At 38.0% G+C, this 17,652-nt stretch overlaps 1 protein-coding gene across 4 annotated transcripts in view; it reads left to right on the plus strand.

Moving 5' to 3' along the window:
* The window catches only part of RTN4 (reticulon 4), a 63,925-nt gene that overhangs the window by 45,062 nt on the left and 1,211 nt on the right, over positions 1 to 17,652 (plus strand). For all 4 annotated transcript variants that reach the window (XM_056129894.1, XM_056129914.1, XM_056129905.1 and 1 more), the window contains 5 exons: positions 1,549 to 1,756; positions 4,868 to 5,006; positions 15,885 to 15,954; positions 16,585 to 16,631; positions 17,009 to 17,067. In XM_056129894.1, coding sequence (XP_055985869.1) covers positions 1,549 to 1,756; positions 4,868 to 5,006; positions 15,885 to 15,954; positions 16,585 to 16,631; positions 17,009 to 17,067 — 523 coding nt within the window. The remainder of the gene's footprint in view (positions 1 to 1,548; positions 1,757 to 4,867; positions 5,007 to 15,884; positions 15,955 to 16,584; positions 16,632 to 17,008; positions 17,068 to 17,652) is intronic.

Genomic DNA, 17,652 nt, shown 5'->3' on the forward strand with positions numbered 1-17,652 from the left:
ACTGCTGTAAATCATGTATTCACAGCTAAATTAGTAGCATTCAAACCAAATTCATTGGTGAATGGGATAAAAGCTTCCAAAACATAAATGTTGAGTCCTTGCTGTTTGCTGCACACTGTGATGGGCACTTGAAGTCTCTTCATCTCTGTCCATTTAATATATATATGTTGGCTATCTAAATTAAGGGCTTCATAATAAGTAACTTCTGCAGTTCACACACATGGCTTCTCCCTCAGAAATGCCCCTTACAATCAAGGAAAATTTGGATACTTAGTGCACTTGGGGATCAAGACCAAAGCAGCCCCCCTAAATGTAAACTAGCTTGTTCCTTAAAAATTAGAGACATTTAAAATTCTACTTTTTTTTTTTTTTTTTTTTTTTTTGGTTTTTGGGTCACACCCGGCGATGCTCAGGGGTTACTCCTGGCTCATGCACTCAGGAATTGCTCCTGGCGGTGCTCGGGGGACCATATGGGGTGCTGGGAATCGAACCTGTGTCGGTCATGTTGGCTGCGTGCAAGGCAAACGCCCTACCCGCTATGCTATCGGTCCAGCCCCTAAAATTCTACTTTTAATATACTTGTTTTATTATATGAACACCCCTTTTCCCCTGCAGCTCTTTACCATCCTGAGAGAGAAATTATGTTTAAACTGAGAATTCAGGAAACCTTTGGCACACTGCTGAATTCTCCTTGGGTTGTACATAATCTGATCATGTAATCGCTGACCTCTGCTTACTAGATCCCCACAGTGCTCCTCCGACCAGAGGCCAAGAGGAGTTTTTTTGCTAAGTTAGACTTCACCTTTTTCTTATTAACAAAACACTAACAGTATAGTTCATTTATTTTTCCTTCCTTTCTTTGATATGTAAGTTAAAAAAAATTTCTTGGAGGGGGCACACCCAGGCTTTGCTAAGGACTTACTATGTCTTTCAAACAAACTGCCAGTACTAGTCTGGAAGGTGTAAAAGTTGAAAAACATTGATCTATAGTTTTTCTTTCTTCCTTTTGCTTTGTAGGAAATTCTTGTTTTAATAATACAATTAGGTTATAATTTTGTTTCTCAAAGATCTCTTAAAAGCAAATTGGTAGAATTTATGTGTAGTTTTTAGTAGTTTTAATTTATCAAGTTTTTTGCAGATAGATATATTTTTGTGTCACTAAAGTATCTCACTTCAGTGAGGTTAAGATTTTTCCCCCTACAATTTGAATATATGCCATGCATTTTATGAAGATAACATCCTTTAAGATGATTTTAAGAAACCTCTTACTTTGAGTTAGAAGTTGGCTGTATTGAGTAAGAGTTTACATGTTTGATTTAATTGAAAAATACTCTATGATAAATAGAACCAGTATTAAGCTAGGAATGCTAGTTTAATGGGTGGGTTTAAAACAGGTTTAAAATGTAGTTTATAGAATTAATATTTAACATTTCAGGTTTTTGTTTTACTGTATTGATTTTTATAGCTTTGTGAATAGAATACAAATATGCTAAATCAAAGTGAATGAAATGATGTTCTAATTTCAGATTTGTTCTTTAAAATTTTCAGTTGTTGACCTCCTCTACTGGAGAGACATTAAGAAGACTGGAGTGGTGTTTGGTGCCAGCCTTTTCCTGCTGCTTTCCCTGACAGTATTCAGCATTGTGAGCGTAACGGCCTACATTGCCTTGGCCCTGCTCTCTGTGACTATCAGCTTTAGGATATATAAAGGCGTGATCCAGGCTATCCAGAAATCAGATGAAGGCCACCCATTCAGGTGAGGTGTCTGGAAAACACTATAAACAGGATCAGTATTGAGACTTCTTTCTATCTGTAGTTTGATGCTTTTTTTTTTCCTTGCATAATGATAGTTGCAAATTTTTCCTAAATAAACCTATACCACTGGCTGGAAGGATAGTACAATGGGCAGGGCTCTTGCCTTACACACTGTGGACAAGGTTTCATCACTGGCATCCCTTATGGTCTTCCGAGCCCTGCCAGGAGTGATCCCTGAGCACAGAGCCAGGAGGAAGTCCTGAGAAAACAAAAACAGCAAAAATGATACCAAAACTATTTTTTTGGTTTTAAGATTATGACATAGGCTCAAGATAGAAAGATTGCTAAATGTGCCTTTAGTCTAACTTTGTTATTTGTTAGGAATATTTATTCACAATCACAAATCACAAATGATCCTGTTATTCGTCGATTGCCTCGAGCAGGCCCCAGTAACGTCTCCTTCATCCTAGCCCTGAGATTATATTCAAGGCTCTTTAGGAGAATGAGACCCATCATTGTTACTGGTATTTGGCATATTGGGTACGCCACGGGGAGTTTGCCAGACTCTGCCGTGTGGGCAGGCTACAATCGGTAACCTGCCAGTTTGTCCAAAGTAGGAATGAGATAATAAGATGTTATAATAAAATGTCGTGTGGCCGCAAATGCGGCCGCGCGGTTCCAGAAGCTGGTTTTTATAGTCTCTGAGTTTTGGCCGTTGATGGGATTACACGGCGCCAGGGGGCCAGTTGGTGGGTGTGACCCCCGCCTACTGGAATATTTATTAGAGGTAGGTAATTGGGTATCAAGTTTTACTTAAAATATACATATATATATATATATTTACACAGTTACAATTAGGGAATTATATTATCTTCATTCATCATTTTTTATGTTATCTGATACTATTGGGAAGTATCAGTATTGGAAAATATGCTTTCTTTTCATGTCTGTCTTATCTTGCTTTAGCCTCTCTATTGTCATTTAGACAGAGCTCCTTTATTTCAGTCTCTCCTTGTCTCCACTTTCATCTTTGGCCTTATTTTATTACAAGTACACTTCAGCATTAGTTACTAATGGAAATAGTTGTTCTGCCTTTATTTCACACTCAGTGTGTATTTTTCTCTTTCATTTAAAAATAAAGATACAATTCACATGCTGTCAATTCCCGTGATTTTTTAAAAATATGTATTCACAGAATATTCATAATACTGCCATTATCACCATATAAACTACAGATATTTTCATCACACCAAAGATACTAGCACACTAGCAGTACCCACCCAGCCCCTGACAGCCCTAACTCACCATGTCTTTAAATGATTCTTTTTTCTTTCACTTGTCTATTTCATTTAGTAACACTACTATTAGCCTTATTAGTTTTCAGTTTTAATGTTACGTTGTTTCTTCTCACATAAAGCTATATTTTGTTGTTTTTCTCCTGCTTCCTCAGTCTAGACCATGTGTCTAGACCATAGCATGGGACAAATCCCGTCTGGTTTGGAACACAACCATACTTGGCACTGTGGAAGGAGAGTTAAGCAGTTATGGCTGAGACAGTATGAGCTTTAGTCTAAAATACTTCCTGGTCCTTTACAGAAACAGTTTGCATACTCCTGCTGGACTTTATTGTCTAACTGACTTCTGATGACCATAGACTACTGCAGCATCTTCACCTCTTAAAGGTGTTGTCAGATTAATTTTTCTCAGATATCACCACTTTTATTGTATTTTTGGCCCAGAGTTTCCTCTTCATTATAGAATGAAGTGCAGATATTTTTGTCTTGTCTCTCTCATTTACCGCTCGAGGTTTTGTGTCATTTTTCATGCTGCTTTTCTGCTTCCAGATGCCTAGTCTGTTGTATACTTTTGACTCAGCTGTGCTCAGTTTTATGACCCAGGACTTTGAAGAAGGTGATCAAAATGATCTGAGAATTAATTTCCTGTTGCACTATGACTTTGAAATGTCCTGTTTGTTTCTGATGTTCTTTTTTCTTTTTCTGACATAACTTGTGAACATTTAAAAACTTTTGGCAAGGCAAATATCTATTTGAACATGAATATAACTACTTATGTTATTGGCTAACTGTTAAACTTCAATTGATTGATTTTCATACTTTATAAGATCTCATTATTTTGCTTCATATAAAGATTGCTGATTTGTCTGTCTCATATTTCTCTTCATATTGATGCTGTTATTTAAGTTTGGAGAAGAGAGTCAACATTTATTGAATTCCCCTCTTTGGTCTTTTATGTACTTAATTTAGTTGTATAATAACTATGGTAGAAAATATTACTCCTTTTTATAGAGTGGGGAGACAAATTTGGAATTCAGTAATTTGAATTCCATTTTCAAAATGACATAGTCACATCAAGTTTTAACCAAGTTTTAAAGGAGTATAATTCTCCTTGTGGTGATTCAATAAAAAAGTTTTTTTTTTTTTTAAAAAGGAATATAGTTCTTAGGGTTCGTACCTCCACCCTCTGGGGGGTCTGAAGGAGGTGTTACAGCCTACTGGATATGCTCAAAAATCTCTCCTGGCAGTGTGTCAGGTACCATAATGCAATGCCAGGTAACAGAACAGGGCCTGACATATGCAAGGCAAGTAACTTATTCCCTACATCATGTCTCTGGCCCAGAGTATGATTTTAGTATGACTTTCACTTAGTCATATAGAAATAAATGTAAAATATTGAGTTAGCACTTCTAAATGGCATACGATAATTTTATATATAACTTGACTCTTCTATAAGAGTGATTTTTGAGAAAATTAGCATTTTTATTATTAAGAACAGTTCATTCTAAATGTAAAGGTCTTTTATAGGTACTATAAATTTAGCCACAATACCAGTTTTAGCTTTCTAGACAGTTTTTTTCTAGTTTGCCAGTTAATGCGAATAAATATGTTATCATATATCCATTACCCAGGGTCACTGGAAAAGAGTGATGAACATTGCACTAACATCACAGCAAGTTGAATTCATGTAACTATTCATGGGATGTCACTGATGGGGAGAGTGCTGCTTGTGGCTCCTGGCTAAGAGTTTGTCTTCAGCAAGAACAGAAGTCATGGTACACGAAGCAGAATGCTAACTGATATATTTTGTTTTCTAGGGCATATTTGGATTCAGAAGTTGCTATATCTGAGGAATTGGTTCAAAAGTACAGTAATTCTGCTCTTGGTCATGTGAACTGCACAATAAAAGAACTCAGACGTCTCTTCTTAGTTGATGATTTAGTTGATTCTCTAAAGGTAAGTTTATTTTCTTTTCAAATTTGACAAAACCAAAATGTAATATTAAAGGAGTTTGAATGTAAAACTATTTTTCTTATATTCAAGTAAATTATAACACTGTAATGAAATCATGTTACTCTAAATTTGTACTTCAAAATGTTGGCAAACTTGATAAATATTTGCCTTGGGTGGCACATAATAAAATAGGTTTACTTAAATTTCTTGAACATAGACAAAGCCACAACTATTGATACAGTTCTAGAGTTAAAATTGATTAACAAAGCTTTAATACAAAATCAAAATCAAATCAATTTTTTATGTGAAAGTTATTAACATTTCTCCATGGGATCATTAAGTCCTTGTCTAAGCTGTTTGTTGCTAGTTGAGCCTTCTGTGTTATTTTGTTTGTTGAGTTTAGGTGACTTTTATGCTACTTTCTCATCTAATTTGGTGTTCTCCTGCTGGAATTTCAGTATTGTGGAATTTGGTGGTATCAAAGGGCAGCATTTGTGGCCTGGCCATGTGGTCCAGAGACTTCAAGATCTATTGTTTGGGACAAAGAGCCGTGGGAAGTGGGCGTGGCTGTCAGGGCTTGGAAAGTTTGGGGCTTGGGAGGGAGACTTCCTGCCCCCACTCTAAGAAGACACCAGAGTTCTCAGCCTGGGCACTAGGGTAACTGAAGTTTTTTGTAGTTTAGTGCCTCTGCAAAAAGTATTAGTGAAGTGGTGGTGTTGAGCCCTCAATGTGGCTGCAGTGGTGGGGTGTGGGTGCAGCTGCTGGGGCTTCGGGGAGATGGGGCCTCAGCCTGCCCCTCTCCAGACAGCACCCCAGAGTTTTCCATTGTGGGGGTTGGGGGTGAGGTATCTGTGTGTCTATGAATTTTAGCTGCTTGGCTTTTATCTCAGAGATTTGGTCATGAATCGGTAGAGCAAGGTGAGGTGGGGGAGTCAACATGGCAGTGGCCTGTGGGAGATGGGCCTGTAGTGACATTTTTTTCTATTTCTTTTTTTTAAAACATACTAAATAAAAGTACTTGCATTGACTTCTAGTGTCTTACTTTTTCTCTTTAAGAATTAGCAGTACTTTTGATTGAGAACTTAGATATTAATGTTAGTTTTTTTTTTTAAAAAAAAGAATTAGTAATTTTGAAGAGGAAAGATAAAAAGCTTAATTGAGTGGGTTTTCCAGTTATTTACAAGCCCAGGGGTTCAAATCCATCTGCTTGGTGACTTCCCCAGATGGAGGGCTCCCAATAAATATAATCACTTCAGATTATTAACACATGGAATAAACTTGCATTTGGGTTTCAAAACGTGTCGTCAGGAGAGAATAAGGCTTTGTGCTCAGGGTCACTGTTGGCAATGCTCAGGTGAGCATTTGTGTGGTGCCAGGGTGGGGTTGTATGCAAAGCCAAGTGCCTTAACCCCCGTATTATTTCTCAGACCCTATCTTTTAAATAAAAACTGAAAGGGATTTCTCTATAGCTCATGGTCTTCTTAAATGTTTGGTGTCCTCATGTTTATATAATACACATTTCTAAATTCTGTGTCACAATTAACACTGCTTCTGTTTGAAATCTTCCCTCAGAAATTGGAAATTTCAGAGACACTATTTTTAGCATGTGCTTCCTCGCTCACTCTCGCTCTCTCACTCACTCTCTTTCTCACCCTTTTTATGCGGGAGGGAAGTATGAGGAAAGAGCCTTATTCCTTCAAATGTGTGATTAAAGTAATATTCAGCTCCAAGGTTCATTGGTCCTGTCATGAAAGACCTAACATGAGATGGTGCCTATCACTGTGCTTCCTGGTCCAGGGCTCCTGCTGGTGATGGACTTAGAGAAGTGTCTGTAAGACATATTCAGAGTCAGGGATGTGGCTCAATGGTAGCACGAATGTCTTGATATAAGACCCTTGATTTAATCCAAATTAAAGAAAATGGTTTACAGACTCCTACTTTAAAATTTTATTGTCCCTTTGCAGGGGTTGGAGGAGTTAAAATTAAAATCTTTTTAAGTCCTAAACAAGATTTCAAATGCTGACAACTCATTTTTCAAAGAATTCTAATCAAATATTAGCAGCTGAAGTCATAGACAAAGTATTTTGATGAGAATTAGGATGTATTTTTGAATTTATGAGTAGACCTTATTTTAGATATTAGTATAAAATTTCACAGTAGCCAGATATTGTGAGCAATCTTCAGGATTTGTAGAAGGTTTGTTCCAGTGTGTCAGACAGAGGAAGTAAGCAGAGAACTAATGAAAGGGAAGTAAAGGAAGCATGTTCTCTTGTGACCTTCGTTGTGAAAGCTGTATATGTGCCCCTTTGTGCAGAGCTGGGTGCACGTTACAAGAAGCTGGACAACTTCATTGTCGTGTCTCAATCTTATTTGAATAATTATACCACCAGAATACTAGATCTTTGAACATTTTCTGTAAAAAATAGGAGCCTCCAGTGTTGCTCCAGGGCCTGGGGACTGTTCCCTGCAATACTTGGTCCAGTGTTGTAGGCCTCATGGTTTACATCATGGGACATGTGCTATCTGGGATCAAACGTGTATCCTTAGTCATGCCACACATGTGCTCTTCCCCTATAGAAGCTATCTTGTTTGTCGGATTCTTGAACAAATTTAAACCACTTGGGTTTAAAGTTTAATTCTGTGTCTGTATTTAATCTTCTGTTCTGTATAAGGTATTTCTGATTGGGCTCTTTGAAAAAAAAAAAAACAAAAACAAACCACAGTGATTCTGAATATTGGCTCTACATTGAAAATGCCTAATAGAAAATTTACTGAGATTGGAGATGGGAATGAAGGTCTGATTCTGAAATTGTGGTTTTCTTTATCTGAATATACTACCTGGATAGTTACAGTCTTTTTTTTTTTAAAGTAGTGGCATTAAATTATGAACCCTAGTCTAAGTCTATAGTTTTTATCTACTCCCTCATTCCCCAACAAATATAAATGAAAAACCGACATCAACCCCTGATGAACAGACTTTGGGGTTGAGTTAGACTCTAATCTTTATTAGAGGATTCCCACGATTTAAAACCCCAAATACCAAGATATTTAGTGATATTACTAAATGGAAAGTAAGACCAGCTGTTTTATTTTATTTTCTAAGGTTTTTGTAGTTGTTGTTTTTGGGCCACATCTGGCAATGCTCAGGGGTTTCACCTGGCTCTGTGTTCAGTGTTCACTCCTGGCAGTGTTCAGGGGACCATATGGGATGCTGGGATCCGACCCTGGGCTGCTGGGATCTGAACCAGGGCTGACCACTTGCAAGGCAAGCACCTTACTTACTGCTACACTGTCTCTCCAGCCCCAAGACCTGATGTTTTAGGAAGACTTTTTATTTTTCTGTAATAAGACATTGGCTGAAAAGGACTAGATTCTATATGGCAGTGCTATATCTATTAAAATTCCTTCCTGGAAAATTACTAGATATAGTTGCCAGAACATCAGCCAACCACAATGCTCCAGAATTCAATCTTAAATCTGAAAGTGAACAAAATGCCTGAACTCTAGAAATAGCTGACCCAAAAGAACATTAAAATCTAGACATGTGGCTTTTAGGCAGTTGGTAACATTCACGTTTTGACAGTTCTCTTTTTTTTTCTGTTTGTTTGTTTTGTTTTGTGTTGTTTTGTCTTAGAAAAATTAGACGGGAAATAAGCTAGGAAAAGTTGTAGCATTAAAATGGGACTAATAATGTGGCTAATGCTATTTGAAAAGATCCAAGTTTCTCAGTTTATTTTGGTGCTGGGGTGTTTAGTTCTTGAATTGTGGGGAACCATGTGGTGCTGGGAATTAAACCTGGAGCTTCCCAAGGAATGATGAGCTTTGACTTCTACAGTTAATATTCATTGGCTATGTAATGTTGCAAACTACTTGCCATGAAATAAATTGCAATTTGTAGGCCCAAAGTTTATTTACTGGGCGGGAAGGGCACATACCTGGCAATGCTCAGGGCTTATTCCTGGCTCTGTGCTCAGGGATCACTCCTGGTAGTGCTTGGGACCATATGGGGTGCAGGGGATTAAACCCAGGTTGGCCACGTTCAAGCAAACACTCTACCTGCTGTTCTATTGCTCTGGTCCCCAAAGGTATTTTTCTTTTATAAGAAAAAAGTGAGCAAGTTGTTTGCCCCTTCCCCTGCCTCTCTATCATATCATGCACATTACAATTTGCACTAATAGTGCTTATATGTACAGATGGTTTTAGAGCAGAGCAATTATTCTAAGTGTCAGATAAGGTGAGATTACTGTGACAGGTTTAGTCTTTGTATGTAACTTTTCCTTTTATATGAGGATAGTAACAGTACGTAATTATGGGTTTTAAAATAACCTATGTATATTAAAAAGCATTAGTTGCTGCTTGTGTTTCTAGTGATTGTGCAACAACTGATTACTAGCTCTTACAACACCAACCGTTTCTCTTTTGATGTGTATTCTCTGAAAACTGCCCAATATTTTTATTTTGAGCTCCAGAGTATTATGTTTTCTTCAGATCTTGCTGTCAACATTTTTAAAAATTCTGTACTAGCACACAAAAATGTGAATTCCTGGTTTTCTCTTAAAATGGGAAAATGTGGTGCTATTTGCCTGGATCCTTAGAGGATGACTGTGTGTGCTGTGGGTTGTGGATGCCCCTTTGAGAGAGATGGCTCAGGTCTGTGACTCACCCCACACCCAACCTCCCCGTGTGCTTAGATCATTACCTGCCCCTACAGCCATTTAAGCCTCCCTCTCTTTGCCTCTGGAAAGCCAGACTTGTAGAAAGAGTGTCCTTTAAAAGGTAAGTCAAGTGACACTGGAGCCTTTTCGATGACCCAGTGTGAAGTTTTAAGCTTCTCTCCTTGAGGATTTTTAGTGTGGCCCTGTTAGTTATTAGACCAAATTAGAACTTAGTGTGTGTTATGTACTTGAATTCTATCATAGTAAGGCAGTCTTTATTGCTGAAGCAATTTCTCCTAAAACATGAAAGGTTGACTATTCTTTCATCTAGACTGGTGAATGGCAATAGATGAAAATAACTCTGTTGCTCTATAGTAAGCTGGCCAAATGGAGAGGTTATATTTAGATTTGCAGTAGGAGTCTGTAACATTGAGAGGGGAGAGGCTTGGTAACTGGAGTCAGGCTTCAAGCCTTTCCACCGGTGGTTCCATAGCAGTTGCTAAGACCAGTGCAATATTTAAATTTGATTTTCAATTGACAGGTGCTAAGAATGCTTGACATTTACTCACTTGACTCGTTAAATTCAGACACAGGGTGTAGCAACCAGAAGTTGCTATTCGTAGGACTGACAGTTGGTTGAGGAATCCAAAGTGTCCTCTTTGCAGTAATAAGTATGTATACTTACTGGAGTTTGAAAACTTAATTATTGCCCAGTTCCTGGCTCACAGGAGGCAACCAATTAGATGGTATTGAGATAATAGAGGTCTCTGGGCTTCTGGTCCCGCAAATGTTAAATAAATGTTGAACCACTGCTTGGATCAAGGGGCGTCAGCAAACTACTGCCTGATGGACCCTGCCCTATTCTTATATTGCTTGATTTTTATAATTATAAAGGATTCAGAGATAAGATTCAGAAAAAATGTGACAGATTCTTTGGAATCCAAAACACTTAAGATGTTTACTAACTTTACAGAAAATTTTTGCTGGTTTCCGCTTTTAGATTACTGATGTAAGTGCAAACTTCCCTCTTGATTGCAAACCACCTCTCCATTTAGGTGGAATATCAATATTTATTTATAGTAATGAGTAATGGCATCGTAATGTTTGTTATACTAAGTAGAGTAAGTTTATGTCAGACATATGAAGATTTTTAACTGGAAGCAAAGGAATTGCCAATGATGAATCAAAGGACTTTTCAAGTCTCCCAGAACTGCTTTGAACATGTCATTGAGTCTTTGTGTACTTTACAGTGTCACCAAGTTTTAGATCTGGAAGAAAACTTTGAAATTCTCTTGTCCCGTTAACTCCTCGGTAAACTGGAATCAAAATCCACCTTTCATTTTTATTAAGATAATTTTTGTTTTTGCAGCATACCCAGCAGTGCTGAGGGCTTCCTCCTGTAGTGCTCATGAGGGATGCTGGGATTGAACGGGAGTCAGTGGCATGCAAAACCAGTAATATTTTTCCAGCCTCCAAATGAAACCACTTTTTTTTGAAGTAAGGCCTTTACCTGAGTGCCTCATTAGGTGACTTAAAAAAAAATCCTAGGGGCTAGAGTAATACTGTAGCAGGTAGGGCTTTGCCTTTCATGTGGCTGACCTGATTTCAATCCCTGACATCCCTATGATTTCATGGTCTCTTGAGTGCAGAGCCAGGAGTAACCCCCTGTGCATGCTGGATGTGGCCCAAAAACAAAAATAAAAAACCTAACAACCTCCCATTCCCCTCCCCCCCCAAAAAATTTAGATTTTAAGTCTAAAGTGGGCTGGAGCAATAGCACAGTGATAGGGCGTTTGCCTTGCGCACAGCCAGCCCGGCCGAGCCCGGTTTGATTCCTCTGCCCCTCTCTGAGAGCCGGGCAAGCTACCGAGAGTATCTCGCCCACACGGCAGAGCCTGGCAAGCTAACCGTCCACCCTCCTGCACCGCTGCCATGGTAAAGCTCAGTTCTATAGCCTGGTTCTCAGGTTCTGCTGCTTTGGGGTATGTATTGCCTTCCCAATATGCCAAATACAGTAACAACAAGTCTCAAAATGGAGATGTTACTGGGCCCGCTCGAGCAAATTGATGAACAACGGGAGGACAGTGACAGTGACACAGTCTAAAGTAGGAGACAGTTGAGTGTAGTGCCTGATCCCTGGTGGGAATAGTCAAATCTTAATACTGCAATAAACGTCAGTTAAGGTAGTAAACCTCTCTGTTCTTTTTAATGTCTCTGTTTTTGTTGTGTTAATGCCAGTAGTACCTACTTCATAAAGTCAAGAGGAGTAAATGAATTGGTATTTGTAAAATATTTAAAACAGTGTCTGGCACTGACATATACAAATCATGTCTAATAAGTAAATATGTCAGTAGTTGAAAGACTATTAATAGCCAATTTTATAAATACAGATAAAAAGTCAAGGAATACTCATTACCAGTGTTAAATGCAGCTGTTAAGTTATTAATTGGCTGGAGCCTGAGAGATAGCATAGCAGGCAAAGTTCTTGCTTGCCAATTTCTGATACCATGTATAGTCCCCTGAATACTGCTAGGAGTGAACCCTGAGTACAACCAGGTGTGGCTCTAAAACAAAACAAATATCAATGGGCAGGCAGTGCTTCTGAACCTTAATAACCTATTTGGTAACAGTCTGTTTTCCTAATTGTAAGTGAAGTACTGTCTGTCTTATTATTGCTCATTCAGCTATCAAAGGTTTTAAGGTCTGTATTCAGCTCAGCTATACCTTCTTTAAATGTTAGTACTTTTGGGGGGCTGGAGGAATAGCACAGTGGGTAAGGCGTTTGCCTTGCACACGGCCAACCTGGGTTCGATTCCCAGCATCCCATATGGTCCCCTGAGCACCGCCAGGGGTAATTCCTGAGAGTAACCCCTGTGCATCGCCGGGTATGACCCAAAAAGTGAAAAAAATAAATAAATAAATGTTAGTGCTTTTTAAAAAGTTGTTTTTTAAAGTAATAGTTTTCTATTTTAGGTGCCATGATTTACATTACTGTCAATAGTAGGGTTTCATGCATACAACATCCCAGCACCACACTCTCCACCCAAGTTTGCTTCCATCCACTCCCCCCAGACCTCCTAACCGTCCACCCTCCTGCCCCTCTGCCATGGTAAAGCTCAGTTCTATAGACCAGTTCTCAGGTTCTGTTGCTTTGGGGTATGTATTGCCTTCCTATGCTTCTTTATATTCCCACATGAGAAATCATTCTGTATCAGTCCTTCTCCTTCTAGCTGACTTCACTCAGCATGATTCCCCTCCAGTTTCATCCATGTAGCAGCAAATTACATGATTTCATCTTTTCTTGAGCTGAGTAGTGTTTCATTGTATATTATATTACAGTTTCTTTATCCTTTTATCTGTTCTTGGGCACTCGTTTATACAGATTTGGGCTATTATTAATAGTACTGTGGTGAACATAGGAAAGCAAATAGAACTTTGAGGACTTTGGAGTAGATGTCAATGATCAAAACTGCTGGATAATATGGATGCTCAATTCTTAATTTTTTTTTTGAGAAGTCTCCCTATGGTCTTCCCAAAAGGTTAAACTGGTCAACATTCCCACCAGCAGAGGAAGAAATCCATGCCAACACTGTTATGTTTATTTTTTGCGATATGTGCCAGTCTCACTGGTGTGTGGTGATATCTCATTGTTTGCATTTCCTTGGTGCAGAGCATTTCTTTTCATATATGTATTGGCCATTTATTTATCTTCTTTGAGGAAGTTATCTGTTCATCCCCCGACCTCTAAAAAAAACTTTTTTAATTGAATCACTGTGTGCTACAGTTACAAAACTTTCATTTTTGAGCTTTAGTCATACAATGATCAAACGTCCATCCTTCCACCAGTGTACATTTTCCATCACCAGTGTCCCCAGTTTTCCTTCCTGCCATGCCCGGCCTCCTCCCCCCACCACCCGTGTCTCTGCCTCTATGGCAGACAATTATGGGTATTATGGTTTGCAATACAGATAATGAGAGGCCATCATGTTTGGTCCTTTTTCTATTTTCAGTACACATCTCCCATCCCGAACCTTGTTAAATTTTACAAGTGATTTATGTATCTTGAATATTAATCCTTTGTCAGATAAATGATGGGAAAAAACTTTATCCCAGTTTGGAGTGTCTTTTTATTCTGATTATTGTTTCTTTTTGTAGTGTTCCTTAGTTTAATGTAGTCCCATTTATTTTTGTTTCCGTTTTCTTGGCCATTAATATTGAATCACTGGAGACAGTGTTATAAAGGGTTCTGCCTGTGTTTTTCCTCAGTGTATTTTGTAGATTCAAAGTCTGATAAAATGGGGATAGAAGGAACTTTTCTATATATAATTAAAGCCATTTGCCACAAGCCTACTCAAATATTGTACGCAGTGGTGAAAATCTAGAAACCTTTTCTCTAAAATCAGGCACAACAGGTGCCAAAACAAATGAGAATGTGACCCTTAACAAGTACTGCAGCTGAATGTGTGAGCACAATAGCCTGATAGACAACTCTTGCAAACACAATTAAAAGTAGGAGCAAATGCCTGGGTTGTGTGTAACTCCTAACCATCACAATAACATCATCAACAGAGGGGAGGGAAGAGGAAAAGTTTCTGGTTTTGTCTTTAAATCAAACTGAGGATTTTTTACTAAGGAGAGACGATGTAAGAGGAAAGGAATATTGGGTTATTGATGGAGGGACATTGAAACTGGCGGTGGGTTTGGAGATGGAGTATTGGATGCCTGAAATTCTGTTATTGAAAACTTTCTTCACTTCTGAAAGCCGAAAAATAAATAAATTAATAAATGAAATCAGGCGCAAGACAAGGTTATTCACTTTTCACTGCTATTCAGTATAGTATTGGATGTCTTTGCCATAACAGTTAAACAAGAGAGATATTAAGGGCATTTGGATTGGAAAAGTCAGTCAACCACTCTTTGCAGATGGCATGATAGTATATCCTTAGAAATCCCCAAATACTATATAATGAAGCTCCTAGAAATAATAAATGTGTACAGTGAAGTGGCAGGCTACAAAATTAACATGCAGAAATTTGGTTTCTATATGTAAGCAGTGAAATTGAAGAGAAATTTTTAAAATTTCATTTTATGCCTCAAAAAATAAAACAAGTATCCAGGAATAAGCTTAACAAAAGAAGTGAAAGACTTTCACAAAGAAAACTATCAGTGATTACAAAGAGAACTAAGAGGGGGAAATGAATACATCTTCCCTGTTCTTAGATTTAAAGGATTAATGTTAAAATGACAGTCTTCCCTAAATCACTATACAGATTCAGTGCAGTTCCTATAAAAATATCCATGATATTTTTTAAAGCCTTAGAGCATTTGCCGTTGACATTTTATATGGAGTAATTTTATATGGAGTAACGAAACTCCCTGAATAGCCAAAGCAATCCTAAGAAAAAGATACGGAGGCTTCTCTTTCCCCGTCTTTTTATTGTTGTAAAACTACAATAATCAAGATGGTGTGAACTAAAAACACACAGAATGGTGGAATAAGATCTTCAGGTAGAGATAGCTAATCTTCAACAATGGAGTAAATAGTATGAAGTAGAACAAGGAAAGCCTCTTCAACAAGTGGTGTTGAGAAAACTGATTGGCCACTGTGTTAAATAAATGAACTCAGACCCACTTTTCACCCCAAGGAAAAAATTCAAAATGGATTAAAAGCAGTTTTAACTGCTAATTCTCATAATATCCACTCTTCCCCTTTAAAAGCAAGATACTATTAGAAATAAGTATATGATATTAGAGTTGGGTATGTTTTAAGGTTTTGGAGGTCAAATCTGTTGTTTTGATTTGGATTTTAAAATTCTAAATTGAAGAATATAAAGTTTCTATGGATTATGCCTAGTAGGTTGGTGTCTAAGCAACCTTAGGAAAAAAACAGGATGAGGGGTGGAGAGTGGGTGGATGGAGAAACTTTATTTTAAAATGGTACCCAGTCTGTGGCTATACCAACCTGAACACGCCCCATCTCGTCTCTGAAGCGAAGGAGGTTCAGGACTGGTTAGTACCTGGATGCGAAGAAGTGGTACTCGGGGCCAGAGCGATTGTTTAGGGGTGAAGGTGTACACAGTTGCTCGCTGCTTACCCCAGTTTGATCCCAGTATCACCTGGGCCCATGAATATGGCTGGGTGCACAAGACTCATGTCCCCATCCAAAAAAGAGAAAGGAACTGTACCTGAATTTTGTTTTTAATAGGCTAAAATTATTTTCTTCTAGTTTGCAGTGTTGATGTGGGTGTTTACTTATGTTGGTGCCTTGTTCAATGGTCTCACGCTACTGATTTTGGGTAAGTATTGCAAAATGACTGGAATAAAAATTTTCACAATAAAATATTATAATTAGGTACTTAGAAACATTGTAGTAGAGAATTTTTTCATAGTGTTGGAAAATACACATTTGAGGCTTAAATTAATTGCTGATAACTGGCGATCTGTTGAAATTCTACTTCAGTTCCAGAAATAATATCCAATAGTGATAAATCATAAAGTGTGGCTTTAATATGGTGGTACAGTCATAAATCTAGTAAGGATTCCTCTGTTTATAAAATCACAGTATGTGATGTAGTCTGAAACTAAGAATGGTTCTTCCAATCTCCCTGGGTTAATTCCCATTACTCTAGAGTAGCATTCACCAGCAACTGCATCCAAAAGATCCTTTATGTATTGTTAATTAATACGCTGCTTAGTAGTGCTGCCAGTTTGAGGGTTTTTGTTTTTGGGCCATAGCCTGTGGTGCTCAGGGGTTACTCCTGGAAGGCTAGGGGTCATAGGGGATGCCAAAGACTAAACCCAGGGTGGCCACATAGAAGGCAAGCACCCTACTAGCTGTGCTATTGCTTTGTCCCTAGTTTGAGGGAGTTTAGAGTTCTTCAAATCATACCATTCTTTTTAAAAGGTTGTATATTTTTCCTTTTCAGCTCTGATTTCACTTTTCAGCGTTCCTGTTATTTATGAACGGCATCAGGTAAATTCTAAACAAGATTTCAAAATAAGGAGCTCAATATTAATGGCTCTTAAAAATCATCAGTGCCAATTTATAGAGCCTTGTCAGAAATTGATTTTTTTTCTTTCTTCTTTCTGGGTCACACCTGGCAATACACAGGGTTACTCTTGGTGATGCACTCAGGAATTAATCCTGGCAGTGCTTAGGGGACCATATGGGATGCTGGGAATCGGACCTGGGTCGGCCGTGTATAAGGCAAACACCCTACCTGCTGTGCTATTGTTCTAGCCCCAGAAATTGATTTCTTAAAGCAATTAATTTGTTGGAACACAGTAATGGTTAGTAGGATTCTTTAGAAATAGTGATTTTCTTATAATTCCTATGTACCTATCTTTCAGACACAGATCGATCATTATATAGGACTTGCAAATAAGAATATTAAAGATGCTATGGCTAAGTAAGTATTTAAAATCTATGACCTTTGCTTTTACTGTGGTCAGGGTGTGCTGGATTTTGATAACAGTATAATATGCATATATTTCTGTATTGAGGGTTTAATGAGTATAACTTAAATCTAGAGTGTGACATTATATTTGCCAAAATACTTTTCTCTAACATTTGGACCATTAAGCTCTAGGCTCACTATAAATATTTAAAGATTTTTTTAAATTTGTGAGACCAATTTGTAACAAAAGTATAGGCTGCAGTTTGACAGTCATCAGTATTTCATTTTGTGTTTGCTGGGCAGTTACTGTCCCTGACTTAAAACAATTTGATTAAGATTTTCAACTGTTGCAGTCTTAAAAGTGGTATACATTTAGTATAAACAATGTTCAGACTTTGCTGTTTTCTTGGCTAGTGATTGTGATGACCTTGTGATTCTAGGCAGCAATTGAGAGCTACAGCTCCCTGTAAGCCATATGCTACTCTGAAAGACCTTACTTTCACCTTCATTATTCAGTAAAGTACATGAGATGTTTAAGACTCTATTATAGCCCAAGCATTGAATTAATTAGCCTGTAGTTGGGTCGTAAGTGTTTGA

This window comes from Sorex fumeus, unplaced genomic scaffold (genome assembly GCF_029834395.1).
Source record: "Sorex fumeus unplaced genomic scaffold, SorFum_2.1 ptg000006l, whole genome shotgun sequence".
NCBI lineage: Eukaryota > Metazoa > Chordata > Mammalia > Eulipotyphla > Soricidae > Sorex > Sorex fumeus.